Genomic DNA, 27,653 nt, shown 5'->3' with positions numbered 1-27,653 from the left:
TTTTCAAAAAACCACTCAAATCTTTTGGAAATGTATCTCAAAACAGGAATTTTTTTTATAAGTTCTGTAAAATAGGCCAAAATTAACACTCCTAAAAAATAGGTAAAACTGGTCATACTGGTACCCTATGATTCACACACGGAGACGACGCAGTGAAGAAGGAAACAGAGCTATGATTCACACACGGGAGACCCAAAAAAGACGATGATGCAGTGAGGAACGGAGCTGTTCTTCATGTTTTCTTTTACTGTATTCGTATGCTTTTCTTCATATGCTTTTCTCTGTCAAACAGCTTCCAAAAACGAAGTTGTTCTTCGTATGCTTTTCTCCTTTTTTTTTTAATATATATATATATATATATGTGTTGACATGGCCAGTCGGTTGCCCAAAGGTTGCATGAGCCGGTGCTATATAGAAGAACTGATGAAAAAATAGAGTGTACACCTTATTGCAACTAATACATTTCTTAGAAAAAAAAATGAGAAAATAAGTTTTGAGACCAATATATTGGTCCATCCATCCTTTCAATTCTTGAAAAACTTAAAAAGAGAATTGCCTTTATTTATTAAATAGTATTACTATACCTCTTCAATTTGTCCACTTGGTATACCCCTCGTGCAAGTGGCACTTTTTTTTTATTTTTTTTTTGTTTTTATTTCAAACATTTTTTAAACATGTTTAAACATTTTTAAAAAATAAAAATAAAAATATCAATATATTAATACTCACTTCCATAACAATTAAAAACAAATTAAATACATGAACGATCAAAATGAGAAGATAAATTAAGTAGTCATAATAGCATTATTCTTATTTTTTATAGTTTGTCAGGATTGTGGTCCCGCTGTGGTTGGTTGTATAGCTGTATAGTTTGTTGCACTGAATTATTTAATGGAAAACTGGCTCACAATCTCTACTTATTTAAAGAAAGCAGTAATATAAATGGATAGATATCGTGCTACGCAGTGGGTGTGACTATGGCCGAAGTAAATTGCGTATATGATGTTGAAACTTGAAACTAGCACAGTAAATAGAATAAATGTGTAGTAGTAGCTTGGAGTACAAGTTTATGACCAATTTGCCAAAGTCTAGTACAAAGTTAGGTAAAAGATACAGCAGGTTAGAAGAAAAACTGATTTCCATGACCATCTAGGTTTACTGTGTTGGTTATCCCCATTAACAAAGCTCTCAACAAGCATTAATGCAAGGTCCAGCGCCTCCTCATGGCTAAATCTCTCAGCTCCCTCATTTGTTTCATGCTCATAGTTATCTTTTGACAAAACAAATGGACAATTGCTCCTTGAAAAAACTACCATTGATTTATTGAATATGACCAGAGAACCATGTTCTATGAAACTAGTAACACATTACATACCAACCACAGAACAAAACATTAAGAAGGAACAGTTTCATTTTCGAAAAACAAAAGGAAAGCAAATGAATCCGCGATCCTTCGAAATGGAAATTTGGAAATTGGACGTTGTATAGATCAAATATTTCTGCAATTGTCTTTTTTTTTTTTTTCATTGATAAGTGAAGAATTTCAGCAGTTGTTTAATCTTCAATACCAAATTTTTTATTTTTGAAAGCACATCATGAGCATTCCACAAACCTCAATAAGTAAAATTGAACCATAACAAAGTGTTTTTCTGAGTCATGATTCTGTCCATAAACGCCAGTGATAACAAAATAAAGTCAACAAAAGAGGCAAGGAAATAGAAATTGAATTAAAAAATAAATACTTTCAGAAAGGTTACCACCTGAATACAGAACAACTTTGTTATCACCCTACTCTACTTCTACTTGATATATTGGGAGAGCCACTTGAAGCCGTCACCATAACCCATCTTGCGAACAATACTGCACATGAAAACTTCTAGAGGACGGACACTGGACTCTGTAAGATTCACCTTTCCCTTGCCAGTTGTGAAATTCGTCAGCCCAAGAGCATAGCGTACCTCATCTTCTGAAGCTGCATAGGGAATATCAATCTTGTTACCAAGCACAAGAAATGGAACATTAGCTAGGGATTCATCTGAAAGGAGGGCATCCAGCTCCTTCTTTGATTCCATAAACCTATCCTTGTCATAAGCATCGACGAGGTAAACCACTGCATCCACCTGTTCATGGACATGAAAAACATGTGGTCAGCATTCTATTCTCTGGCATGTCATACATTCCGAGAGTGCAAAGGTCAAATCAATTTACAATTATAATTGAGTCCAAAAGAACGGGGTGTGAAACTGTAGGACATCTAGAAACCTAAGGACTGCATGAAAGAACTTCTCTCATTTATTCAGTCACACAGACCAGGTATATTGATGCTGGTGCTGGTTAAAATGAATTCAATACCACTACTGGAATCAGGACTTGTGCTTGAGATGGTACTTTAGTCAGAGATTCGCATATAGTAGGTGCTGCAAATTACTTGGAATTTGAGAATCAATCATGAAACAAAGACCAAATCAGGCAATAAGTATTCTTTAAATTAACGGTTCTAGAAATTTATTTCAGACAATTGAACCTTCTCACACTGTTTCTTTTTAAGAACCAAAATTGTTTGTGCTGAGAGGTAATCCTTTCCAATAAATCTATGGCTTCTCTTTCCCACCTGAGTTGACATCTCCATGAAACTGCCTTCCATAAAACCATGTCGAACTTTTTGAAGGAATCATGTATAGAAAAATACTATTAAAACACCTCCAAAAACAACAAAGAAAGGTGCTATCAGCAAAACATTTACTGTCAATGTTTGCCTCCAATGGATCACACAAACATAGCGAGGATTTATCTGGGATTATGAGGCAACAGCATGCTAAACTGGGGGCCATGGGACCAGGCAATGCTTTTGCTGTTTTCTAAATTAAACTCAAGTAACAGTTGGATTAAACATCACATGCAAAGAAGGCAACAAAGCGATTTTCATGTCTACACAAGGAACTAAAGCAGGGGCCATTAATAGTTTAATGCACTTGCAATTAGCAGAACAAACCCACAAAGAAGAATATTCCAACGATTCAGCCAGGAGGCTAATCCTTCATGATTCAACATGTACAAAATGGGAAAAGAATGCAGAAATGATTATTCCAAACTGTGGATAATATAACAGCATATTAGACAGTCAAAGAGATTCTGTCATTGATGCCATTCGCGTAAAAAAATAACGAATAAACTGCCAATAGAACAACATACTAGATCACCTGACTTAACACATATAGTAAAATCGCAGTAAATTAATATTGAACTTGAAGGGGCACGGCAACGGCAAGATCTGCTTAATGCTTCCAGCAGTTCATTCAAATAACCTCTACCAAAATAAACAGATTCAAAGTTTCGAACGTGCATAAATGACGTTCAAATATAGCCCCACTACTTCCTCTTATTTTTCTTATCTTCACATATGAAAAATAATAGCCAATACTTGATTTTTTTTTTTTTTTATAAGTAATCGATATTATTAATAGAGATAGGTATAGCCCAAGTACACGATATGGTATATAAAAGATAAGACCTATCTAGGTCGATGTAGTGGAAACAAGAATAGCCAATACTTGATATGTATGTACATTATAAGATGTTTCAAAAGGATACGATGGCCAGATACACGTCTAAATTTCACTGTGGATCAAGAAAGAGTCCCAATCCAATAATATTATTTAAAAACCAAAGAAAAATCTAAAACAAGCAATCATAGATCATATTTAGTTGCGTTTTAAGTCAGCCAAGACAAAAGGAAAGAAATCAAATCGAATATACCTTAGCGTAGTAATCTTTCCAAACTCTGCGAGCGATCTGGTGGCCACCCAAATCAAAAGCCTTGAACTTGATTTTCCCAATGCTCAGCTCCTCCGAAGTGGGGTGCTGGGTTGGCTGGTGTTGCACTAGTCTCTGCCGAAAACAGTCACCCGATTTCCAACATTTTAGGAATAACTTAATCGCTATCAATGGACGATAAATAGAGAGCAATAGGTAAAGACAAAACACAACCCACCTCGTCTTTCAACATGTGAAGAAGAGTGGTTTTGCCAGCATTGTCGAGACCCAAGAAAAGAATCTTGGCCTCTTTCTGCCACAGGCCAAGCGATGCGAGCACGCCATAGAACCAATCAATGAGGAACATATCCGTCTGTCTTTCTGAACCAAAATACTAAAAGCCTCAGAAGAATGGTCGGAATACAGTCTGAAAAGGAACCAGATCGATACGGGTACGGAACACGAAAGACCCAGATCGAGCAAAGATCCAATCTAGGTTTGACTATATATAGGACAGCTAAAAAGGCTATAGAGGAATGGAGGAAGGTGGAAAACTCAGGATGGCGAGGAAAATGGGGGCATTCGTGTTTGTGAGTGTTTTGTTTTTGTACAGATAGTTCAGGGTTATAAGTTTACGATTGGGAAACAACTGCATCGCTGTCATTTATTTCACTTGGGACAATGGGAGAGTGTTTTTTGTGCAGACGCTTCAGGGTTACAACCACGAAACAATTGCTTTGCTGTTGTTTGTTTCGATTTAGGAGAGGAAATCTTTTTCTTTTTTTTTTTTTTTTTGTTATTTTAAATCACAATATGATATATTTTAAATATTTGTTCAAACGATTAGTATGTAAACATTGTTATAATATTTAATTATTATTATTAGTAAAATAATTTAGTTTTATAAACTTCTTATATAGCCCGCAAACTATAATTTGCCATTAATCGCATTATACTAAATTGTTAATAAAATAATAATTCAGATTTTGTAAAATTTTATTCTAAATTATTTGAGTCTAGATCAATTAGAATATGCTACCTTTTTTTTTTTCTAAGAAGGATTGGAGGAGGTAATTGGAGGTGGCTTCCTTATCTCGACGTGACCATAATAACAGTACTTTACTTACTAAAAACTCAACAGAGAATGTTTGAACGACAAGAAATCCACATGCGTTTCTTCAAGTCGGATTTTATCCATAATTTAGACTCATTCCACTAGAAAATCCAATTAATTCTTAAGCAGCTAATAAATCTATATGTGAGTTTAGAAGCCAAGAACCATTAAAAACCATAGATGGTATTTAGTTGGTTATTAACATATAAGCTCCTCACATGCACTTTGATACACACCGTTAGATCATAAGAATTTATTTGGGCAGACAATAAAGAAACCACATGGATCTCCTCCAAAGATGTAGGTAGTGACAGCTAAAAGGTTTGTTGAACTGTCATCGACATTTTCATTAAAATCGTTAAAAACTATAGTGTCCCTTTTCACCGGGTTCATCATCGATCACATCTTTGTATTCTACATAAACGCTAGAGTTTGTACAAAGTGAAAATAAGTTATGGTTGCATCAATGATGTTTCTCAACGAGCAAAGGAGTGCCAAGTGGGAGTAGTTGAGTACCCTAGTACTAGTTGATGGAGGGTAGGTTTTTCACATCACACCCTGCCTTCTTTTTGCACTAAACATCTCATGCATAGTCTCAACCAATCCAAACAAACTACATGAAAACCACCTAATAATAGATGTTGGAAAATTATAAGTTTCGATGTTGTTAAGAGTTGACCATGCAGTATTTAGAAAGTATAAACTACAAGAGTATGATACATGAAACGTGGATAGAGAGAACAGACACATCATTCTCTTATGAGGTTGAACTCAATACTCGTACGCTGGCTCGTTCGAATAGAAGGAGGTACTCTTGATGTGATCAATTCAATCAAAGAGATAGATATACAACATAGTGTGTAGATTAACTGGATACAAAGACAAGCAAATAAATAGCCACATAGATTAAAGGAGTGGAGATCTGTGTTGGCATTGTAATATGGGAAGAGGTCTATGACCCCAAATAAAAATTTTTGTTATATTCTTTTTGTATGTCCTGTTTTATTACTCAACCAAAAAAAAGCAATACAAATAAGTTGAAAAGCACTAGAAATCAATATTTTTTAGCAATTATATTCTTCGTTTGAATTTTATTATCCTTAGTCACACTTGCTAATGTGATATATTTTAAATTATTGTTCATTTAAGTGATTGAGATATGAAATTACTTAAAACGATCATTATCCATATTAGCACGTGACTAGAAGGATAGAATTAAAATGATAAATTATAATTTTTTTACAATTTTTTTATAAAATTTTGTTTTGAATGAGGAATATTTTTGTAAAATAACTTATAAAAGTAATATTACTTTATACAAATACTCTTATTTTAAAATATGGTTGTATAAAGATTATAAAAGAATTATACGTGTATCATTACTCTTAACTAAAATAGTGTCTCAAGCCATCTTTTCCTAGTTTTTTAGAGAGAGAGACTCATCATTCTCTCTAGAAACTACACAGATCAAAAACAGTGCGGGAAGGGAGGAGCTTGTTCCCTCATCTCTAGTTTTCTCAAATTTTTTTTCATTTTTGGGTTTCTTCAAGGCTAAGTATGGAAGAAGGTCGATTTGTTGCTCTCCGGCGTCCAACAACCACCACGCGCCCTACCGTAGGCTTTCCGAGACGCCGATCCTTCAAACAGGTGAATAATTTTGTTGAACGGAGAGGAGCGTGAGCCACACGCGCAGCCTAAAGAGAGTGCATGTATTCCACACGCCACCACACAAGGTGTCCTTCTACCGCCACGCATGACTTCTCTAGATCCAAGACCACCGGCGACTTCAGACCTAACCGTCGGTCATACCACCACGGTGGCGCGTGGCTCTCACGCGCCATCACAGACGTTGTTTGTTTTTTTTTCCTCCAAGGTTGAAAATGCGGATCTATATCTTTCCAAGATGTAATCCGTTATTTTCTCATGTATTTTAAATTTCTATAATGTATTTTGTTTTTAGAAAAAAAAAAAAATACAGTCTCTTGGACTTTCGTTCGAAGAGTGTGTCCTCAACTCCGTCTTATATGGAGTATGGGGTTTGGTTAACCCTACTTCGTCTTAGTTGGAGTATGGGGTTTGGTTAACTCTATCTTGGATAAAGTAGTGTTGTCTCTCAAACTTTAGGTCTGTAGAGGTTTTGCAGCTTGGACTAGACCATGTCAGTCCCAGGTATGCACTGGAGAGCTATTAATATTGTAGTTAGCTTATAATGTATATTTCAGGTCAAGTTTATAATGTTTATTATTAATGAATGCAATCTACTTTTATAAAAAAAGAAAAAGAAAAAGAAAACACTAAAATAGTGCTTCTATCTGCGGCAAGGAAAGGAGGTATATGGGCCTTTTTCTGAGCTGAGAAGAATAGGCCTTAATTGGATTATGGGCCTTTTAATTGGTCTATTCACACAAGCTCAGCTCGCACCAGACTACTTACCGATTATAAAGGTTGAGCACTTTGAAGTTTGAACGGAAGCCCAAAACCACAAAACCAACGAGGGCAATTCCGTCGTTTGATATTTGCCAATTCCCACGACTTAAGTCAGAATTAGGGTTCCGGATACAGCACCCAAAGCTTCTCATTTGCTCCGCCGAACCAAACCCTAGCAGAGCAACACATCTACATCCTCGTACAGTTCTCTCCTCTCTCTCTTATCTTTTTCTATCTGTATATCCCTCTGCGTCTGTGTTGTTGCGTGACTGTGTGTGTTGGTTTTTCAGAGATGGCGAAGTCGAAGAACCACACGGCTCACAACCAGTCTTACAAGGCTCACAAGAACGGCATCAAGAAGCCCCGCAAGCACCGCCATGCCTCCACGAAAGGGGTACTCTTTTTTAATTTTCGTTTCCTTTTTACTATATTATTAAACAACTATTTCAATCGTGTAATTGATAAAAAAATACAATTTTTTTTTTTAATATATTGTTGGTAGATGGATCCAAAGTTCTTAAGGAACCAAAGGTACGCGAGAAAGCATAACAAGAAGAGTGCCGACTCCGCCACCGAGGAGGAGTAGAAGACTAGACAGACAGACAGACAGACAGACAGACATTTTGTTTGAGATCTATGATTTCATTTCCTTCATGTTTACTTTAATATTCAGTAGTATAGTGCTTTGATGCTACTGTAATGGGTTTTGTTTCAATTCCTAGTAGGGGCGGCACTTCCGAGCCTTCTTTCTGATGTTTGTTAAGGATGCTTACTTTCTGAATTGTTGTTATTATCATTATTAATCATTTAGTTGGATGGAGCCTATGGTCTTTGTGCTTTATTGGGATTGATTTACCTCGTTGAAATGTTAATTGTACTTAGATTGCCTTCCAATTTTGTGCTCAGATGTGTATGGTCTTATCTTGTGGTTTCAGTAATTTTGAAAAAAGTTACATCTTTTAATTTTTCCGCCCAATTGTCCCAATGATTTAGGTGGGGTTTGCAAGCTAGACCAATGTTTTGTATTTTTCCAGTTGGAATGGCCAGTTTTTTGTGCCGGAACAGTAATTGGTACGGATACGTGGTTGTTCCGGCGAAAATTCTGACCCTTCTGGCCTGTTTTGTGCATTCTGGCTGGATTTTAGTATTCCAGATGGAAAGGACGTTTTGGCTCAAAATCAGTCATAATGGGAGCCCGGCTGTTGTGACCGTTTTGTTCTGGTTTTGGGCCAAACCAAAGTGGGTGATATAATTGATAAGAGAGATTCTATAAATCAGCAACTGTAGCTGATCCACACCCTATACCTGGACGTGGTGGGTTTTATTTTATTTTTTCTTTCCTATGGCTGAAAGAATTCCTCTCAAAATAAACGTGAAACATTCTTTTCTTTTCATTCGAATTTTGCCCCGCGAAACCCCCTCTCCCTCACCAGTGTCTTTTACAGCCAAAACAACAACGATCAGTTTCTTTCATTTCTCACAGCTTTGGTCCTTCTCAGTGACGAAAAAGAATGGCCCAGACCTATAAAACTGGAACCCAGAATCACCTTCCTCCAATTTCTTGATGGGGTTCTTTGTATTGCAGTTGTAGTAATCATCTTTGTTCACAACCAGCACAGAGTCCGTCCCTTTCATATACTAAAAGACTGGAAACAAATAAGGAAAAACGGTACTCAAAAGAATAAATCAACCAAATGATCAAACAGTAAAAGGAAAAAAAGAAAGGTCGTGATTCTTGAAAACTAAATTACCTATCAAGAGTATCATTGACTTGGAACCTATTTCTCTAAGCCCAGTGGCTGTAGCTCTACAAGACCCACCCATCTCTTCCGCCTACATGGAATTTGTAGGCAAGAGAAAGAGGATATAAAACAAGGAAGGATAATAAAGGAAATAAAGATATGCGTTTGAAATTCCACAAGGGAATGAAAATAAAGATGGCTTCCGGAATGGGGTGTGGGGTGTGCGCCTAACAATTGGCTGGTGCTAAGATTTTTTCTAATTGATATGACCGTTCTGTAACTAGTGACCGTTTCCATCCAAGAGCCTAGCTCATGGATTATTTATTTATTTTTATACAAGAGTAGGGGGTTTTCAATTCAATTTTTTATTTTTTTTATTTGGAGAATCGGGTCATGCAATCACTCTTAGCACCAACCTCATGGATTGTGTGATATGTAAGCCCCCTTTTTTGTAAGAGGCATATCACTGATAAAAGGCTTTGGATTGTGTGACATAATAGGAATACGTGGGTTCATGGAACCCATTTCAATAACTACATTTTTATCAATATATATATATATATATATATCCACCCACGGGTAGTCCAAGTGGTAAAGGCGAATTTGTGTGCATGAGCGCTATGTTACAGGTTTGATTTCCCTGGAGACAAATTGCAATTTAAGTGAATTGTTGTGTTACTCTCCTTGGGTTTAGGTTCCATAGGCGAGTCCTAAGAGCTTTGTCACAAGGTGGTTCTCCCATTATAAAAAATATATATAATTATTTTTATATATAATTAATTTATCGACTATCTCAAACTAGTACATCAAAACATATTAAAAATATTCCATTTCAATACCTCAACTGGAATGAAATTCAAAACTTTATCTAATCAAACCTAAAAATACATAAACTTCTTTCAAAAGAAAGATGTTTAGTATACACAAGAAAATTTAAATTGACGATGTAACCCCACTAGATTGTAAAGTTTCTTATTGTGAAATCTATCTCACATAAGATCTATGTTTATACCTCACATGCTCTTCCGATGTTTATCATCGTTAATCATAAAAAGAGCTTTTGTTTGGGAGGACAGCGGATCTGAATTTTCTGTGACCAGAGGTCTTTAAAATATCTAAAGGGCCGAGGGCGCTTGTAAAGCGAAATGATTTTGGAAGTAGTTGATAACTCTCAGAACCATATAAGGCCTCATATAACGTTATTCAAAATTAGGAAGTAGAAAAGTTTCCAAATCAAAAGCGTTATAAACACCAAATCAAACTTTCCAATATTTCGGCCACAATCGTCTTCAAGATGTCAGCCACTTTCTTTCTTTCTGTTGAGTAGCGAGCGTGTTGATCTCTTCTAATGCTTGGAGATGCGTAATTCCTCAAAACTCCCTAGTACAAGCAAATTTCAAAAATACATACTTGATTGTTGAGAAGCTTAGACTGCGATCGGTTCACTTACTGGGCCAGAAACATGAGCTTTAACCTGCCCGGATTAGGTTTGTGGGTCAACATATCAGGAAAGATATAAATTGAAGAAGCTATTCAATAAGTACTATAACAATAATATGTAATATCAAGGGACCTTTTATGCCCTGCTAGTGATAGTCAGTTGGGATGTGCTTATGTTTTAGAGCCCACTTCTAGTGCTTTCCACTAACAAGACATGCATTATTATATGCTACTGATCACTTGTCAGCCACTGCACATCAAGTGACTGCCAAGGTACCCTCTACTTGTCATTGTCTCTACCACATAGCATGGAACAGAAAATTCAAGTGCAGCATGCTCAGCATGATTTCTAGAGGTGAGTATAGGTGACTCACTTTTGCTGATTTGAACAGTTCGTCAAGCACTTCGGACAAGGTTGGATGAGCATGAACTGCAAATTTGATGTCCTGCGTGGTAATAAAATGTGGCAAAAATAAATTGTTGAACGGCATCCATGATACAGTTTCAGTCTTAGCTTTAGAATGAGTGAAATTTAATCAGAGTATGTCACTGATAAACAGCAGACTCTCCCAAGATCACATTAAAAGTAGCGGTCATAAACATTGTAGTTTTGGCACAGAAAACTTACCTGAATACGTGTCCCCAAAGCTATTGCATTGGAGGCTTCATGAATGAGGTCTGCAGCATGCAATCCGAAGATGTGGACTCCAAGTATCTCTCCATTGTCGGGTCTGTATATTAACTGCATGAAAATGATAAATAAGTTGTTACACCTAAAGAAGCTAGTGAGAATATATATATGTATATATATATATATATATATATCAACCATAGGACAATGGTACAGAAATATCACCTTAGCAAGTCCCTCCCCTTCATTCTCTGCTAGGGCCTTCGTGTTGGCCTTAAAACTTGTCTTGGCAATGCTTATTTCAAATCCCTCTTTTTCAGCTTTCTCCCTTGCTTGAGGCTGCAAATTGTAGATGTTTAGTGAAGTTTCAGATATTCAAAGGGTGCATTGAAAACAGCTCTTATTTTCATAACGCATAAAATATTAAACACACAAGAAAATAATGGGAAAATGAATATTTACATGAAGATAACGGGGAAGTGAACTACATCCTTTTTTTAAGTGAACTATATAATATGGATACAAAAGTATAGGCCATGATACACAGAAACGCGCACAGGAATATTTTTATATAACGTGGCCCCGTTTGGATGTTGAGATGGTCTCAACCCATTTCATTTCATCTCTTCTCATCTCAACATCCAAATACTACTCAAACACAAACACTTTTCAATTTCAAATTTTCAAATTTTCAACTTTTGCATCTAATCATTACTGAATCATTACAACTTTTCCAAATTTTCAAACAAAACACAAAAAAAAAAAAAAAAAAAATCAACTTTTTTAAATCCCAAAACAAAAATTATATTAAAAAATTATATTCTAAAAATATTTTAACTTTATAATTTTTGTATTCAACTTTTTCTCTCATTTTCCAAAACCCCATAAAACATCTTAATACAAACCATTTCACTACTATTCACAAACTATTTCATTACTATTCACAGATTTCTCATCTCATCTCAACATCCAAACGAGGCAAGATTCAAAATCACCTCTGTTAATCCAACCATACTGATTTCAGGATGAGTGAAACAAGCTGCTGGTATACTTAGATGATTGAGCACATGATCTTTTCCAGTGACTTGCTCAACAACTGTAAAAAATATTTAGGCCAAAAAATGTAATGGACGTCATGGAAAGTCTTTAGACTCAAAGCAGCAGACAATCAATTAGTAAACTACTTACCTGAAATTCCTTGTGCGCTGGCTGCATGAGCAAGCATCATCTTGCCATTAGCATCTCCAATGCAATATAAGTGAGGGACCTAATGTCAAGATTGTGTCATTAACAATTTGCTGGGACTATACAAGGAAATATGGTCATACAAAATCAAAACGAACCAGATTGCCATTTGAATCCATTACTCGCATGCGTTCATCAACAGGAACAAAACCACGCTGTGTTGCTACATTAATCTACAGAAAAAAAAAATGCAAATATGAAACCATTTCTCTTTGGGTAACAACTCTATGATCTCAATCATTAGTTTCTGAGAAGTCCTACGTTCTCCAAGCCAAGACCATGTGTGAATGGAGCCCTTCCTGTTGCAATTAATGCTGCATCTACCTGTAGCAAAGTGAACGAAGGTTTGTTAAAGATACCATGAGGCGACTTGTATAAAGCAAAAAAGTCTGACCTAAAATAGGAAGCCCCAACAAGCAACTCATACGGAGATTAGGGGATGTTTAGAAACAATTTCCATCTCATTTCCTTCCCAAACATCATTCAAACACAAATACTTTCAAACTAATTATTACAACTTTTTCAAACTAAACATTACAACTTTCTCAAATTTCCAAATAAAAAACAAAAAATAATTCAACTTTTTCAAATCTCAAAACAAAAATAATATTAAAAAATTATATTCTAACAATATTTGAATTTTATAATATATTTGTTTTTATAAGTAATTTTATAATATTTTTTATTCAACTTTTTCTCTCCTTTCCCAAAACCTAATAAATACTTAACTCAAACTATCTCACTACTATTCACAAACCATCTTACTACTATTCACAAAAGTCTTATCTCATCTCATTCCCCAAGCATCAACATCAAACATTTGAGCTCAGATATCCAGGTCCAATTTCAATACAAAGAAACAAGAACTCCATGAAAGTCATCATTGAGCATAGGTTGGTGGGTGAAACTTGAAACATATGTTTGATATTGGTAATTTGCTTATTATTGTTCACTCTGAAATTTGCAGCAGGTTAATCCGTAAACAAGTGCCACTTAAAGCTCAAGCAAATGGAGCCAATAAGCTCATATTTAATTAATTAATTATGAAAATAAATGAAGGTTGACAGCATCAATTGACAATTATAAGCAAGGAAAAGAACATAGTAGGACAGCTCCAACAACTAATTCGGAGTATTCAGGTTACCTCCAATGTGTCTTTGGGTTCCTTAGTCTTTGCATCAATGAGCTCAATAGTGACTGGCTTCCCGTCCTTTGCCGGAGTTATCTGCAAAAAGAATACCCTAAAGAAGCTAAATGCAAGAAACTGTCAACCAAGAAACACTTAAATATTCAAATGTAAGCAACAGGTTACCTTGGTTGCAAACACGCCTGTATGGTAGTCAATTTTTCGTGGATTTATTAGAACCCTTTGGGCTAACTTCCCGATCTCAGGATCAAATCCAGGCATGAGCTGATCTAGAGCTTCAATAAAAGTAACCTTCACAGATAAAAACAATAACTAAATAAATAAGCACGAAACAAACTTCTTGTTCTGATTGCTGGAAAGAGTTACTGACTGGACCTATCAAGGTTTTTATCCTTTATGCAGTAAAACGATTTTAGCCATACAAGGCATGCTTTGTGTAATATAAATCATATTGGGACCCAAATAAAGGGCTAAACATTTCTTGCACCAAAGGACAAAGGCAAAGATCAGTTGAGTTTAAAATCCATTCGTTATTTTTCTCTCGATAGAACAGGGAGTCAATGGCTGTTTAGACAAGTAATTTAACAACACAGAGTTTGCAGAGCAGATTTTGAGGCATTTGCAGCAATTTCAAACCATGAGTATCAAAACTTTGACACTCAAAATTAGACTGAGAAGTAGTATCCATCCCAAATTTAAATAAGATGTCATTGCAAACTAAAGTTGGAAAGAGGAGACACGACTCACGCATTCATGCAATATAACTGAATATTAAGCCATATTGAAATACAAGGGTACCTAGAAAAATCAACAAGCATCTTTCTTATGGCATGATTAGTCCTTATAAACGAAGATGAGGTGGTAAGCATCTGTCCTTCAATTTATTATTAAAAATATACAGGACAACAATGCGCTTTTTTTCTTCGTTTACCCTGGAAATAAATAAATATCTGACTTCATTTCATATTGATTGAATTGCAACAGCCATTAAAAGAAGTCAAGAAATGTGCTACCTCACTGCCAAGTGCAGTATATACATCACTGAATTCAAGACCAATATAACCACTTCCAACAATGGCAATCCAGTCAGGAACAGATTCCAACTTGAGTGCGTGGTCACTAGTAATTACAGTCTTCCCTGCAGGTCAATATTCAGCAATTAAGCATCCTCTGATGACAATGTTGCAGAAGATTGTAGAACACTGGCACAGAAGGTCCTCCACCCAGAAGAAGAATTCATGATTATTTAATAGAGGAATAAGAGAAGGATACACATTTACCATCAACTTCAATGCCCTTTGGAACGAAAGGAACAGAACCAGTAGCAATAATTATATCTTTTGCAGTTACTACTTTGTCAGATCCAACTTTCACCTTTTGAGGGCCCTGAGTGGTTTGGTAAATGAAACAACAAACATAAGGATGCAAAGATTATAAACCATTCACAAACTGAATTAAAGGACAGTAATAATTGAGAAGCATGTACTGAACAGCTTAAATTTGTCACTACACTGGTTGTGACTTTTCAGTGACCAAAATAGCTTTTGGTTGCGTTGCCACCGAGTGCAACGTGACAGCAATTATGACTTACCAGAATTGTGCCAAAACCTGTCAGTATGTCCACTCCAAGTGCCTTCATAGAATTGGTTAAATTATTACGAATTTTTGAAGCAAGATTGTTTGCATGATCAGCCACTCCCTGCCTATCGTAACCAGCAGCCGAAACCTATCATTATTTGCATGAAGGCAAACAGTTAAAGTACAGCAGCCCACCAACACATCTGCATATTTGCATCTAATAGTATTTGTGGTCTAAACATGTAGTATCTGTCAGCTAAGCTTTCAAACTTTGACACTCCAATCTCGTTACCTGCAAACCTAAGGCCCTCAAGTGATGGTCATTCTGAAGCTCACGCATCCGGCCACTTACAGCCAGAAGAGCTTTCGATGGAACACAACCTCTGTTTACACATGTTCCACCCACCACATCTCCTTCAACGATGGCAGTTTTCAGACCCTGCAACGATCACTTTCAGAATTAATTCACCTCTTAGGAAACACTTATTAGAAATTAAGAAGAAGCGATACAATGCTTAAATGTTTCTACACCACCTAGAAAAATTCTAAAATAAACATCATCACAAGATAAACTCTAAGTATGTGCCAAAAAGGGCAGACATTACTTCCAGAAGATTGACATCATGGTCTAATAAGGATCATAGGTGGATGGATAACTATCATCCCAGAGAAGTAATTTTCTCGGGATCTAATCTCAGTTCTTGAGTGCAATCAACAAGGACAATGGATAAGTTGAATATATTAGTCGGTACATCTTCAGTCAAAAATTCTTCTACAACAAATAAATTTTCCTGTAACTTCAATCGTAAAATGTGGCCACTGCTAGATATTCTTCCTTTACGATGGCCTTTACCAAATCATTTAGGTTATGTTTGATTGTTGAGCCAAACTCAATTCACCTTAAACCAATCATTGATAGAACCCACTACTTTTTCAACTTCTCATAAAAAAGTTAAACTCATCTCAACCTAAAAAAGTTAAACTCATTTCAATGGGACCCACAAAATACTACTATTTTCAACTCAACTTAACTCAAACACATCTCAACATCCAAACATAGCCTTAAAAAACGTGCTTTAATCGCTTGATTTAACGCTTAGCCCCGGCACTTTGTCAGAGACAAACCCGTCTGGTATAACACTTTCTAAGAACAACATGCAGCAAAAACCATTATCAATAATAACTCCATAAGCAAAAAAGAACTTAAATATCAAATCTAAACAACAAGGCTTGACTTACAGGAATACCAAATTCGGGATATAGAGTTTACGGAAAAGACGGATCAAAGATGATATACTGAATCGATTCGAGCTTAACTAGCGAAGTATTAGCCATTAGCATTGAGACATAAAAAGTTCTATTTACTACCACGTAAAACTAAATTCAAAGCGAATAGGACATGAATGAGTTTGGTGGCACATTTGGCACTTAGCATAAAGCATCGAAGCTTGGAGCGATCTTGACCATTAATTTTACTAATAAAAGAAAGAAATTCATAAATGAGACGACTACTCGTCGCCAATTGAACTAAACGAAAGCTCGCAATCACAAAATGCGACACGGATACAAGCCCACGATTCGGCTTACCTTTTCAACGGCATGAAGCGCAGCTCCATGGCCGCCGACGCCAGCTCCGACTATGAGCAAGTCGTAGTCGAATGTCTTGGGAGGGCTTCCATTGTCGGAGAGCGAGGCGGAGACGAAGAACTTATCAGCACGGCGTACGCGCGCGGAGGAATACAGCCGGAATCGGAACGAATCGGAGTTTCTACGGAGGGAGGAGAATCCGAGGGCCTCGCGAGTGAGACCGCAAAAGCGGAGGTTCAAAGGCTTGGAAGGTGGAGCGAAGGCGAGGGGTTCGAGGGCATTGCGGTTTGATCTTTGAACGGTGAGTGAGGTGTGGGGAGAGACGGAGATACTTAAGGATAACTGCATTTTCCGAGGATTTTCTCTCCGGAGGGACGCAGAGAAATGGGAGTGAGAGAGATGTGCGGGTTGAAATATAGTTTGGGTGGGTTTAAGGCTGAAAGAGAGGAAGGAGAGAGCATCGATAAGTCCGTTGAGATTTAGGTAGAGGAGAGTGGGCGGATATATCTAAGTGCGACGGGTAAACCACTCTTTCTATTTGTTTTACTAACTTGTCCCCATTTGTTTTGCTTGCGGGAACATTTACGTGAATAAAAAATATATCGATAATTATTTTACAAGTTATTATAGAATTAAATAAAAGTTAGTAAAATAATTTTGTGCGTAGGAATGTAGAAAAATGAAATAACCAAACTGTCCTTTTTTTGAACACATAAGATTTCCATTACTTCAAACTGTATGTTGGCCTTTAGCCATTACAAGAGACATAATGCATGGGTTTACATAGTCTAGACTATATCTAACATTTCATAACCCAATGAGACTGCTTTTTTAGCTAAATGGTGTGCCATCTTGTTTGCTTCCCTCTTGACATGTTGAATTTCTCATCTTGTGTCACTCAAGGCAGTTTTAGCATCTTCCACCAAGCAGCTCCACATCCCATTTTGCACTTTGCTTTGTCTCATTGCATTAACAACTTGACTTAAGTCCCCCCTCTAAGACAACATTTTTCAGATCCAAATCCTTACATAACAGTGCAATTGTTACTAATGCCCTTGCCTCTGCAGTAGATGATTGGGAACAAAATGAAAATGGTTGCATTAGAATGACTAGAACATGCCCTTCATTATCTCAGATCACCACTCCAATGCCAATTCTGTAATCAGCTGCTCTAATTGCCACATCCCAATTTACTTTGAGCCAAGTTGGAGGTGGAACATTCCATGTTGTATTAACCAGTTGCTGTGTTGTTCTTTGTGAATCTCGATCCATTAATTGTGCTTGTTTAAACTCTTGTTGTGCCTGTTGAGATTTGATGCATACAGATATTGGAGATAAAAGACTACCTTCAAAAACCCATTAATTTATCCTAGTCCACAGTGCCCTTGATGTTTTTGGAAATAAACAGACTTCATCCTGGCCTATTCTATAAAACACAGATAGAAAAATAGAGCCAAAGTCTTCATCTGTTATTACAGTTTTTTGTAATTTTCTACTTCCTAAACTCCACACATCCTGTGTAGATGGGCATGACCAGATAATATGTGTTGGGATTTCACTTGCATTCTGACAAATGGGGCATAATGGGTCTGCAGTGACCTTTCTTCTAAACAAATTTTGTTTTGTAGGCAAATCATCCTTACATGTTCGCCAAATGAACACTTTGACAGAGTTTTTATTTTGCAAATTCTATATCAATTTCCATAAATCTCCTTGATCCCCTTTTATTGAGCACTCTCCCATTTTACTTCTTTGTTGTTGTTTGTATAGGTGATATGCACTTCCAACTGAGAAATCACCATTTGATATACCTTTCCACACTACTTATCTTCACTAGCAATCTGTGAAACAAGTATTTTCAGGATCTCCTTACCTCTTCCTCATTAAAAGCATTCCTAAGAAGTTGCACATTCCACCATCCACTGGTTTGATCGATTAAATCTGCATCCCTTGCATTTTCTGGTAAGACTTGCACTGGTGATTGAATGTTGCATAGTCCAGGTCTGGGGATCCATTTATCTTTACACACTTTAATCTTTTTTCCATCTCCGATTCTCCAAATGCTTCCTTACTTTACTACATCAATTGCTGAGTCTATGCTTCTCCAAGCAAAGGATGGTCTTGATCCTAATTTGGCCTATAAAATAGTGGAATTGGGGAAATAGGTTTCCTTCGATATCCTAGCTGCAAGTGATGCTGGATGATTGAGAATTCTCCATACTTGTTTAGCTAGATGATCAAGGTTGAAACTCACCAAATCTCTAAATCCCATCCCCCCATCTGTTTTGCTCATACTAAAACTATCCCATTTTTTCCAGTGAATTTTTGAATGATTTTCTTGAGCTCCCCACCAGAAGTTTGCCATCAAAGCATTAAGCTTATTACATAATGTCTTTGGTAAAGAAAATACACCCATGCTATGTGTGGGGATGGCTTAAATGACTACCTTTATCAATATCTCCTTGCCAGCCTGTGAAAGAAATTTGTTATTCCAGTTCTCTAATCTTTTACTGACCCTTTCTACTATACCATGGAATTCTCTAACTTTTGACCTTCCAATAAGAGATGAAAATCCCAAGTATTTTTTCAAGTTAGATGAAGCTCTTAAACCAGCTATCTCCATGATATAGTTCCTTGTTAGTTGCTTGGCATTTGTGCTGAAAAATAATGATGTTTTCCCTCTGTTTAGTTGTTGTCCAGATGCTTGCTCATAACCAAGTAAAATTTGATTTAACTCAGCCCATTCTTTCATAGATGCCTTGTAAAATAATAGACTATCATCAGCAAAAAATACATGATCCATCTTGATCTTTCCCCTAGCTATAGGAACTCCAGAAATGAGCTACTTCTGTTCTACTTGATGTAGTTTAGCAATCAAAACCTCAACACAAATTATGAATAAAAAATGAGATAATAGACAGTCTTGCCTTAACCCTCAAGTTAAACACATCCTGAGTCACCCATTAAGTAATACTGCAAGAGAAAATGATGTTATGCACCTTTGAATCAAGTCAGTCTACTGTGTATCAAACCCCATCTTGAGCATTGTCTCTTTAAGAAAACTCCACTCTACTCTAACGTAGGTCTGGCTCAGATCTAGTTTCATAGCCATATAACCTTTATTTCCATTCAATTTTGTTTTCATAGTGTGAAGTGTCTCATATGTAGCCAAAATATTGTTTGAAATTTAATCTTCCTGGGACAAATGCACACTGGTTCTATGAAATAATAGTAGGCAGAATTTCTTTCATTATATTGGCCAACATTTTTGTAATAATTTTGTAGAGTACATTGCAGAGACTGATTAGTCTATACTCTGTGATACTCTTTGGACTGTTGTGCTTTGGTATCATTACTAGTTATGTGTGATTAATAGCAAATATACATTGCTCAGATTTTAAAAGAGATAAGAGAGCCTCACATACCTCATCTCCCACTACTGGCCAATATCTTTAATAAAAGCATGCCCCATAGCCATCTGGACCAGGAGCTTTATAGGGACCCATTTGAAACACTACCTCTTTGATTTCCTCTTTGTTGAAAAGTAATAGCAATCTATCATTCATTTGTTGGGCAACTCTTCTTTCAGTTGCATTAAGAAAGGTCTCTATATTTGTAGGCTTGGAGGATGTAAACAGTCCCCTATAGAATTGAGTGAAAGCCTTTCCAATCTGGTCAGTGTCTGAAATGCTTACACCATTGCCATCCATAATTTGCTCAATTGTATATTTTCTTTCTTTTACTTTCACAAAGATGGTAATACCTTGTGTTTCGATCCCCTTGTTGTAGACAAGTTACCTTAGCCCTTTGCTTCCACTTTAGGTGGTCCCTTTCAAGCAACTCATCTCTTTCTTGTTGAAATTGTTTCATCTGTTGTACTGAGTCTGTTGTAAGTGATTGTTGCATTTGTTGCAATCTGTTGGTTTTTTGAATTAAGCTCCCTTTTGCATCATACTCTTTTTTTAAGCTCCAACTCCTTAGTTCCCTCATGCCCCTCTCTATCTTTTCTTTTATTTTAAGCAGCCCACCTGAATTGTCTATCCCTTCATGCCATGCCTTTTTAATCACATCTTCACAATCAAAAAAGGTGGACCATCTATTGTCATATCTTCTCATTTGTGAGGTTCTATTTGCCTTGTTATTATGTTGACCTATTGACATTAAAATTGGACAGTGGTCAGATGTAGAGGTAGCCAGCACTTGCACCTCACCTCCACCAAATGTTGCCATCATTTAGAATTTGCAGTAGCTATATCAAGCCTCTCCTTAGTAAAGGTTTGATTAGTTCTATTATTTGCCCATGTGTACTTGCCTTTTGTTGAGCCCAAGTCAGTAAGCTTGCAATCTTGCAACACTTTTCTGAATGTCTCCATCTGTTTTTCTTCTCTTCTAGACCCTCCATACTTCTCACTTTGTTATAGGATCTCATTGAAATCTCCTATACAAAGTGATCTTCTAGGATGTTGCAGGTTAAGATGTCTCAAAATGCTCCATCCATTGTGCCTGTTTTCTATTTCAAGATGGCCATAAAAAAATGTTAGCGTCCAAGATAATTCTTTTTTATCAACCCAGCTGTTGATGTGCCTCTGTGTATAATTCTAAATCCTGAGTCTAACATCCTCCTCCCAAAACAAAGTCAATCCTCCACTCTTTCCAACTCCTTCAACTGAGAATACATTTTTAAAACCCAACCTGTTTTTGATAGCTTCTAACTTATTCTTATGCATTTTCCATATGAAACAAGATGCTTGACTTATGGGCCTTAACCAAAAGGCTAAGATCCCTAACTATCCGAGGGTTACCAAGCCCTCGACAGTTTCAACTTAGAAGCCGCATTTCTCTCGGCGGGGCTGATTAACAGTATTTGCCAATATATTCACTACAGATGCCACAATTGGTTTTTTGCCCCTAGCATCCTAATTGTTCTCCAAAGTAAAGACAATATTCTCATCTTCTGTTTTTCTTTTCCTTGTAGCATAAGGAGTAGTAGGCCTCATGTCAACACTAACATGTCCCCTTGCCCTCCTCTTCCATTTATTTACATTTGCCTCAACCTGTTGTGATTATTGTGAAAACATTGAGTCCTCTCAGGAGTTGTGGTGGCCTCCTCCTTACCAGACATCAGTTCTGGTATGGACTCTATAATATATATATATATATATATATATATATATTCATCATGTTTTCTTCCTTATCTAGAGCCAACATAGGTGAAACATGTTGTACATGTGTTTCTGTCCTACTTTCCTGTATATCTTTATGTGGTGTTATTTGCAACTCAAGCTTTTTTCCTTCCTCTCTTATAATTCCCCCATATAGTATTAGACTTTGTTTCCCTATGTCCTGATCTCTAGACTTGGACATAGTAATAATTGTATATTGTTTGACTAAGCTGCTACCATAACTTGAACTGGTTCTTGAACTAGTTGGACTTGTTCCAGAGTTAGTAGCCATGTTCCATATTGATTAGTGTCAAGCATCTTAGGTGTATCTATTTGAGTGTTTTGACCTTCACAACCACTCGAACCATGTTTGATTACCCCACATGTAAAACAAAACTTAGGGAGTTTTTCATATTTGAATTGAACAAAACCCCTATGGCCTTAAAGGTCCATCAGTTTTCCTCTTGCCAATGGTTTCTTCAAATCCATTTCAATCAGAACTCTTAGGCCTCGTTTGAATTCAAAACACATCTCAATTCATCTCAACTCATCTTATCTTATCATTACAACTTTCTCAAATTCCCACACAAAATATAATAAACAATTCAATTTTTTCAAATCTCAAAATAACTTTCTCAAATTCTCACACAAAATATAATAAACAATTCAATTTTTATTTTACTATTCACAAACTATCTCAACTCATCTCTAAATTCAAACCACTCCTTAACCATCTGCCCCAACAGTTCTCATTGATATCATAATCCACCTTAAAAATTGTACCAATCGAAGATCCAATTCTACTCTCAACTTCCTTATTCATGCACCCCAAGGGTAAATTATGTAATTGGACCCAAATATTAGTATGAGTGAAAGTCAGTTCAGTAGGTGGAATGTAATCGTCAAATTTTCTTAAGCATAGCAAATTCATGTCAAACATCCATGGCTTGCCTCCCATATCCTATTTAAATCAGTTTCAGATTGGAATTCGAATATAAACATATTCTCTCTCACTTCTATGACCTTGGTGCCAATACAGAATTTCCATATCTTAAACATATGATTTATTAAGGCCTTTCAATTAATTTTCTTATCCGCTATGATTTTCCCCACTAAACAAAGCTTACCTATTTCCATAGTTTCATTGATATCATTTCCCGTTATCACAATTTCATCTTTTTCATCCTCTGTTAATGAAAACTTGTTGCATAATTTAGCTAATTCTTCAGTCATCTTGTACCTAATAATTATTATTCTATTCTTGTACGAAGCTTAAGTCCAAAACGTTGCTATTCTCCACTCAAAAATCGCCCTTGACAAAAAAACCTTCCACCAGGGTGAAGGATATTCTTCCTCCTTGCTAGAGCACTCTAGAACCGAGAGGAAAAAAAGTTGTAACCAAATTGTCCTAACAGTTATTAAAAGTTGTGTTCTTATCGTTGTTTGTAGAAAAATATTGCAAAGCCCCATGTGCCCCCTATATTGGAGGCAAAACCCTCCTCCATCTTGATGCTCTAAAGGATCTTTCAAACACTTTAAATATCTCATAATATCTATAAATAATTTTAAAATAATTTGTAAATAATAGCAAAATAGTTTGAATTAAAATATTTTATTAATTTTTCAGAAAGAAGAGAGAAAAAATTGAATAAAATTATTATAGAATTAAAAAATTGTTTGAATAGAATTTTGTAACATTATTTTTGTTTTGAAATTTAAAAAAGTTATATTATTTTTTGTGTTTTGTTTGAAAGTTAGAAAAATTTATAATAATTAGCTAATGATTAGATGAAAAATTTAAGATTTGAAATTGAAAAATGTTTTATCTTTGAGTGATATTTGAGAAGGAAATATCTGAGAATACTTGGTTATCCAAACTAGCCTTTGTAAGTTTATTTCCTAGGCATATCTTGTGTATACGTTAGATAAAGGTTAATAGGATAGGAAACCAACAAACAGCTAATCATATCTAATATAGCATAAAGAGAAAATTAAGAAAAAAGATTTTATATCAATTGATTGACCCATGCCCTTTCCTGCTAAGGGGGAGTTGCCACATAGGGTTTTTTTTTTTGTATAGTTTTGACTTGCAGAATGTATTGCTACGGCCAAGAGACGTGCCGTTTTGGGTTGGTTAATAGAGAATTACACTTTCTTAATTTGTTGATTCCTAGTAAAAGGAAATGAAAATATAGTCTGATAGGTAATTTCACACAATTTGGATCGTAGGCGACCAAGTATGTTCATTGACAATTGTGTCGATACGTGGTCACCAAGCATGCGCGGGGAAGCGTGTCGGGTATTGGATCAAGGAGATTCGATGTCGCATAGTCTTTTGATATCATGCGTATCTATAAGAGACTAACTGCAATGCAATGACACGTGGATCTCATGAGCAATTTAGGCTTGGTCTGTTTTTGTAAATGAGATGAGATGTGATGAGTTGAGATAAAAATTGAAAGTTGAATAAAATATTATTAGGACATATTTTTTAATGTTATTTTTATTTTTTTATTTTTTGATTTGAAAAAGTTGAATTGTTTATTTTATTTTGTGTAAGAATTTGAGAAAGTTGTAATGATTAGATGCAATGAGATGAATTGAGAAGTGTTGTGAAAACAAACTAGGCCGCTCGTGTGATCCACATTTCATTGTGTTGTGGTTTGTCGTTTATAAATACGCATGACATCAAAAGACTTTGCAACATCGAATCTCCTTGATCCAACACTCACACACCCTTTCCCGTGCATGCTTGGTGAACTCGTATCGACACAATTGTCAATGAGCATACTTGGCCACCTACAATCCAAATCATGTGAAATTACCTATCAGAATGTATTTTCGTTTAGACACTAAGTAGATTGCTCGTGAGATCCACATGTCATTGCGCTGCAGTTTGTGAAAACAAACCATGCCTAGACTGCTCATAAGTCATACATGAGCTATACAGACTAATCGTTGGTTTTCTCTTATAAATTGAAGAATCAACGGCAAATGAGTGCAATGAGACAATGTGTATAAAGTGTTAAAACACCAAAAAGTAGCAAAAAGGCCAATTTTCAAGTTATAGAAAGAGAACAAAAATTGAAATATAGATTATAGAGGTGGTATGGAAGTAAGGAAGAGGAAAGGCTAGAGGGAGGCTAGAAGGGAGGGAGCCGTGTTGGTGTGTGTCTAGCACTGTTCATTCGGGTTCTGACCCGGGAACCCTGGTTGTTAGAAATACTATATCAAAGTACACAACGGAAGTGATATTACTTCGTTGGCAAATCGTAGATCTAGTGCAGTTGTTCTATGGATTCTCCGTCGTAGTTGTTCATCCGAAATCCTCTCATATCGATAGTAGAGTGTGCTACGTGGTAATACCAAAGCAACACTCACAAATTCTATAGTCTAAATGTCAGGACTAGAGAGAATTCTTTTGAGGGAGATCATTTTCTATTTTGTTCCACACACACTTCTCATCCAAAGGGGGGAGTGGCTATGTAAATAGCCCTTCTAAGTGTAACTCCAGTTGGCCATTAAGGACCAGCCATCAAGGCTTATGAAGTGGCTTAAGACCCTTAAGAGAAGGGGAATGGGTGCCCACTATGGGTGTCCCTTTCTTACATCTCACGCTCGCACATAATGGGCAATACCCCAAGTTTACATCTTTTAATATGTTCTCAATCTTATTCATACTAGCAAATAGGTTGTGCGACCATCGAGTACAGTTGTAAAAGAAAAACTGGAGCACTATACAAAATCTCTCTGAGAGAAAACCAACACAACAATATACCTAAAATTGTCTCATTATGCCCCGACTCATTTGGTCACATTAGATTAAGCATCCCTAATCACTCTCGAGTCCAAATGATTCATAGCAATGCTCGTCCATAAAATATAATATACTTACAGTTATGTCATAACTTCCAAGAAGCAACATAATTTGCCGGCAGTGAGTACACACCAATACCGATGTATTACCAAATAGTCTTCATTTCGCCCTCATATCATTTAATCTTAGTCCAGTCGCTTTCCCAACAATGTTTATTTAGACCGCATCATTCATGGTCATAGATAACATACTAAAGTAGCAGACACTAAAACATCAACCTCGTGACATAGTCAAAAGTCTCCTAAGGGCATAAATAAATTACGATAATTAATTATGACCTACAAGACTCACACAGTGAAGAAGCAGAGATCCATTCACCCATCTCCACTGTTTGTCACAAAAGTACATGTAGTATGAAAAATATGGTACGATGGAGTTTTCTTTCTAAACAAAGAGCGTATATCTAATCTCAATATAGATCTTAGTTTAGTAGCTATATTAGCGCCTAACCCAAATCTCTCCATTTGCTTGCTATCCGAAGCGCCAATGAGAATCTCGCATTTGGCTAAACCACATTCTACATGGATTGTGGGTAACCATGCATGGTCCTTTTAAATATGATAGACCTCATCTTAGCTCCCATTAAAGCGACATATTTTTTGTGTCTTACAACTTATCCCTATCTGGACAACTACCGAGTGACACATTGTCTCATATTTGCTTACTACCCCTTTGTAGTGCCAAAGACAATTGCTCACGTGAGTGAGCCGATCTATGTCTGTCGATATACATTTTTCACCATAACTCACAAATCTATGATAAATGTATGTGATTACATAAAAATAAATTTAATGCCACATGATCATAAAACACATCAGTGTCATGTACACGACGAGCAAAACCATGACAGAAAGAAATCACATGGTCAACTAAAACATAATCAAACTACAACTCTCAAGTGGTGCTTAATGACCATTTCTCTCCATGTTCAATCACATGTGTAGTAACTTTCCAAAACATGCTTGGTCCTACTAAGAGACTCTGCTTTATATATAAAAGTTCTTTACACAACCATGAAGTCAATGACTCATCACGAATCTCATTTAAGGTCAAACTCACAATATAGATCTTAGATTCTAGTCAGTAAGTCCAATTGCGATTTTTAAGAATTAACAAGGTGACCACAAATGTCATTCATCAAACTTAATTTGCGACTTCAAGATTTCATATATATCTCTTGTACTCAATAAAAGCATGTGCGATAACCATAATTTATTTTTCATTAAAGGTAAAGCGATTAGGACTTTTACCCCCAAAGACAATCACAATAGTCTAGTAATTACTTTTAATGACAATCGCATATAAACTCACTTAATCATGTAAGCCATATTTACCCTTTAACAAAATCTCAACCTCTAACTCCAATGAGTAAACCATAATGGAAACACCAAATAGTATAGACAAAATTAGATTCTTTAATATTTTTCATCTCATTAATTATCCATGGATTTTGAACAAGAGCTTTTAGAAACTATTTTTCTTATACACAATCTCACAAGACATGAAATTTTAGCTATTTTCACAAACTCATATCCATCATCTCGTAGCATCAAAAACCTCTTATTAGATGACAATTAATTATCTAAGACAACCAGATTATTATATATCTTAGGATGACACTTTTCTAAGATTGTCAGCAGCGTTCAAAGAATTCCATTTTATTTAATAGGTCGTTAATAAAAAAACAACTATGTACATTGGGTATCTTTGAATAGATGGTTTGTTAGGGTCGCATGTAAACAACGCCAACAACATTCATTCATTTTTTGTATCAAAATAGTACTGGCAATAATCATGTGCTCAAAGCACTTCACGCTTAAATATCACAAAAACTAACCATCTAATTCTCCTACAAGAATCAACTAATTAACTCCATCAAGAAAAGTTTCAATGTATATGCAATCAGTAGCTATCTAAAGACAACTTAATTAGTGCCAATAGATAGATCTA

The 27,653-nt window shown here is 36.0% G+C and overlaps 3 protein-coding genes and 1 non-coding gene across 4 annotated transcripts; 1 reads left to right on the top strand and 3 right to left on the bottom strand.

Moving 5' to 3' along the window:
• Nucleotides 1-1,617: 1,617 nt before the first annotated feature.
• On the bottom strand, nucleotides 1,618-4,453 carry LOC121267335 (GTP-binding protein SAR1A-like). The gene is made up of 3 exons (XM_041171194.1): nucleotides 3,992-4,453; nucleotides 3,757-3,888; nucleotides 1,618-2,120 (listed from the first exon to the last, which is right to left on the bottom strand). Exons 1-3 carry the CDS (start codon nucleotides 4,118-4,120, stop codon nucleotides 1,800-1,802), a joined length of 582 nt encoding a protein of 193 aa, XP_041027128.1. The 5' UTR covers nucleotides 4,121-4,453; the 3' UTR covers nucleotides 1,618-1,799.
• Nucleotides 2,672-2,798, bottom strand: LOC121243523. The gene has a single exon (XR_005936169.1). It is a non-coding gene; the product is annotated as a small nucleolar RNA snoR83 (small nucleolar RNA).
• Nucleotides 4,454-7,343: 2,890 nt separating the features above from the next.
• LOC121267342 (60S ribosomal protein L29-1-like) lies at nucleotides 7,344-8,114 on the top strand. The gene is made up of 3 exons (XM_041171207.1): nucleotides 7,344-7,493; nucleotides 7,579-7,688; nucleotides 7,797-8,114. Exons 2-3 carry the CDS (start codon nucleotides 7,587-7,589, stop codon nucleotides 7,878-7,880), a joined length of 186 nt encoding a protein of 61 aa, XP_041027141.1. The 5' UTR covers nucleotides 7,344-7,493; nucleotides 7,579-7,586; the 3' UTR covers nucleotides 7,881-8,114.
• A 2,080-nt stretch (nucleotides 8,115-10,194) lies between these two features.
• Nucleotides 10,195-17,160, bottom strand: LOC121267319 (dihydrolipoyl dehydrogenase 2, chloroplastic). The gene is made up of 16 exons (XM_041171172.1): nucleotides 16,665-17,160; nucleotides 15,370-15,516; nucleotides 15,091-15,225; nucleotides 14,780-14,885; nucleotides 14,513-14,637; nucleotides 13,665-13,790; nucleotides 13,497-13,577; nucleotides 12,614-12,676; nucleotides 12,451-12,525; nucleotides 12,296-12,374; nucleotides 12,103-12,203; nucleotides 11,333-11,446; nucleotides 11,105-11,218; nucleotides 10,851-10,922; nucleotides 10,487-10,510; nucleotides 10,195-10,416 (listed from the first exon to the last, which is right to left on the bottom strand). The coding sequence occupies exons 1-16, from the start codon at nucleotides 17,010-17,012 to the stop codon at nucleotides 10,279-10,281; spliced, it is 1,848 nt and encodes a 615-aa protein (XP_041027106.1). The 5' UTR covers nucleotides 17,013-17,160; the 3' UTR covers nucleotides 10,195-10,278.
• Nucleotides 17,161-27,653: the final 10,493 nt, after the last annotated feature.

The sequence above is a fragment of the Juglans microcarpa x Juglans regia genome, chromosome 1D, assembly GCF_004785595.1.
Source record: "Juglans microcarpa x Juglans regia isolate MS1-56 chromosome 1D, Jm3101_v1.0, whole genome shotgun sequence".
Lineage (NCBI taxonomy): Eukaryota > Viridiplantae > Streptophyta > Magnoliopsida > Fagales > Juglandaceae > Juglans > Juglans microcarpa x Juglans regia.
The sequence above is the reverse complement of the archived record's forward strand: the minus strand, read 5'-3'. Positions and strand labels throughout refer to the sequence as shown.

What these genes read in the sequence shown, in the direction of transcription:
- LOC121267319 (XM_041171172.1), bottom strand. Translation starts at nt 17,012, where the DNA reads ATGCAGTTATCCTTAAGTATCTCCGTCTCTCCCCACACCTCACTCACC. An exon ending in CGCTTCATGCCGTTGAAAAG is followed by an intron (nt 15,517 to 16,664) that starts GTAAGCCGAATC and finishes TGATCGTTGCAG; the next exon opens with GGTCTGAAAACTGCCATCGT. An exon ending in ATACTGCACTTGGCAGTGAG is followed by an intron (nt 13,791 to 14,512) that starts GTAGCACATTTC and finishes TTATCTGTGAAG; the next exon opens with GTTACTTTTATTGAAGCTCT.
- LOC121267342 (XM_041171207.1), top strand. Translation starts at nt 7,587, where the DNA reads ATGGCGAAGTCGAAGAACCACACGGCTCACAACCAGTCTTACAAGGCT. An exon ending in GCCATGCCTCCACGAAAGGG is followed by an intron (nt 7,689 to 7,796) that starts GTACTCTTTTTT and finishes TATTGTTGGTAG; the next exon opens with ATGGATCCAAAGTTCTTAAG.
- LOC121267335 (XM_041171194.1), bottom strand. Translation starts at nt 4,120, where the DNA reads ATGTTCCTCATTGATTGGTTCTATGGCGTGCTCGCATCGCTTGGCCTG. An exon ending in TTCACATGTTGAAAGACGAG is followed by an intron (nt 3,889 to 3,991) that starts GTGGGTTGTGTT and finishes TGTTTTCGGCAG; the next exon opens with AGACTAGTGCAACACCAGCC. An exon ending in GGAAAGATTACTACGCTAAG is followed by an intron (nt 2,121 to 3,756) that starts GTATATTCGATT and finishes GTCCATGAACAG; the next exon opens with GTGGATGCAGTGGTTTACCT.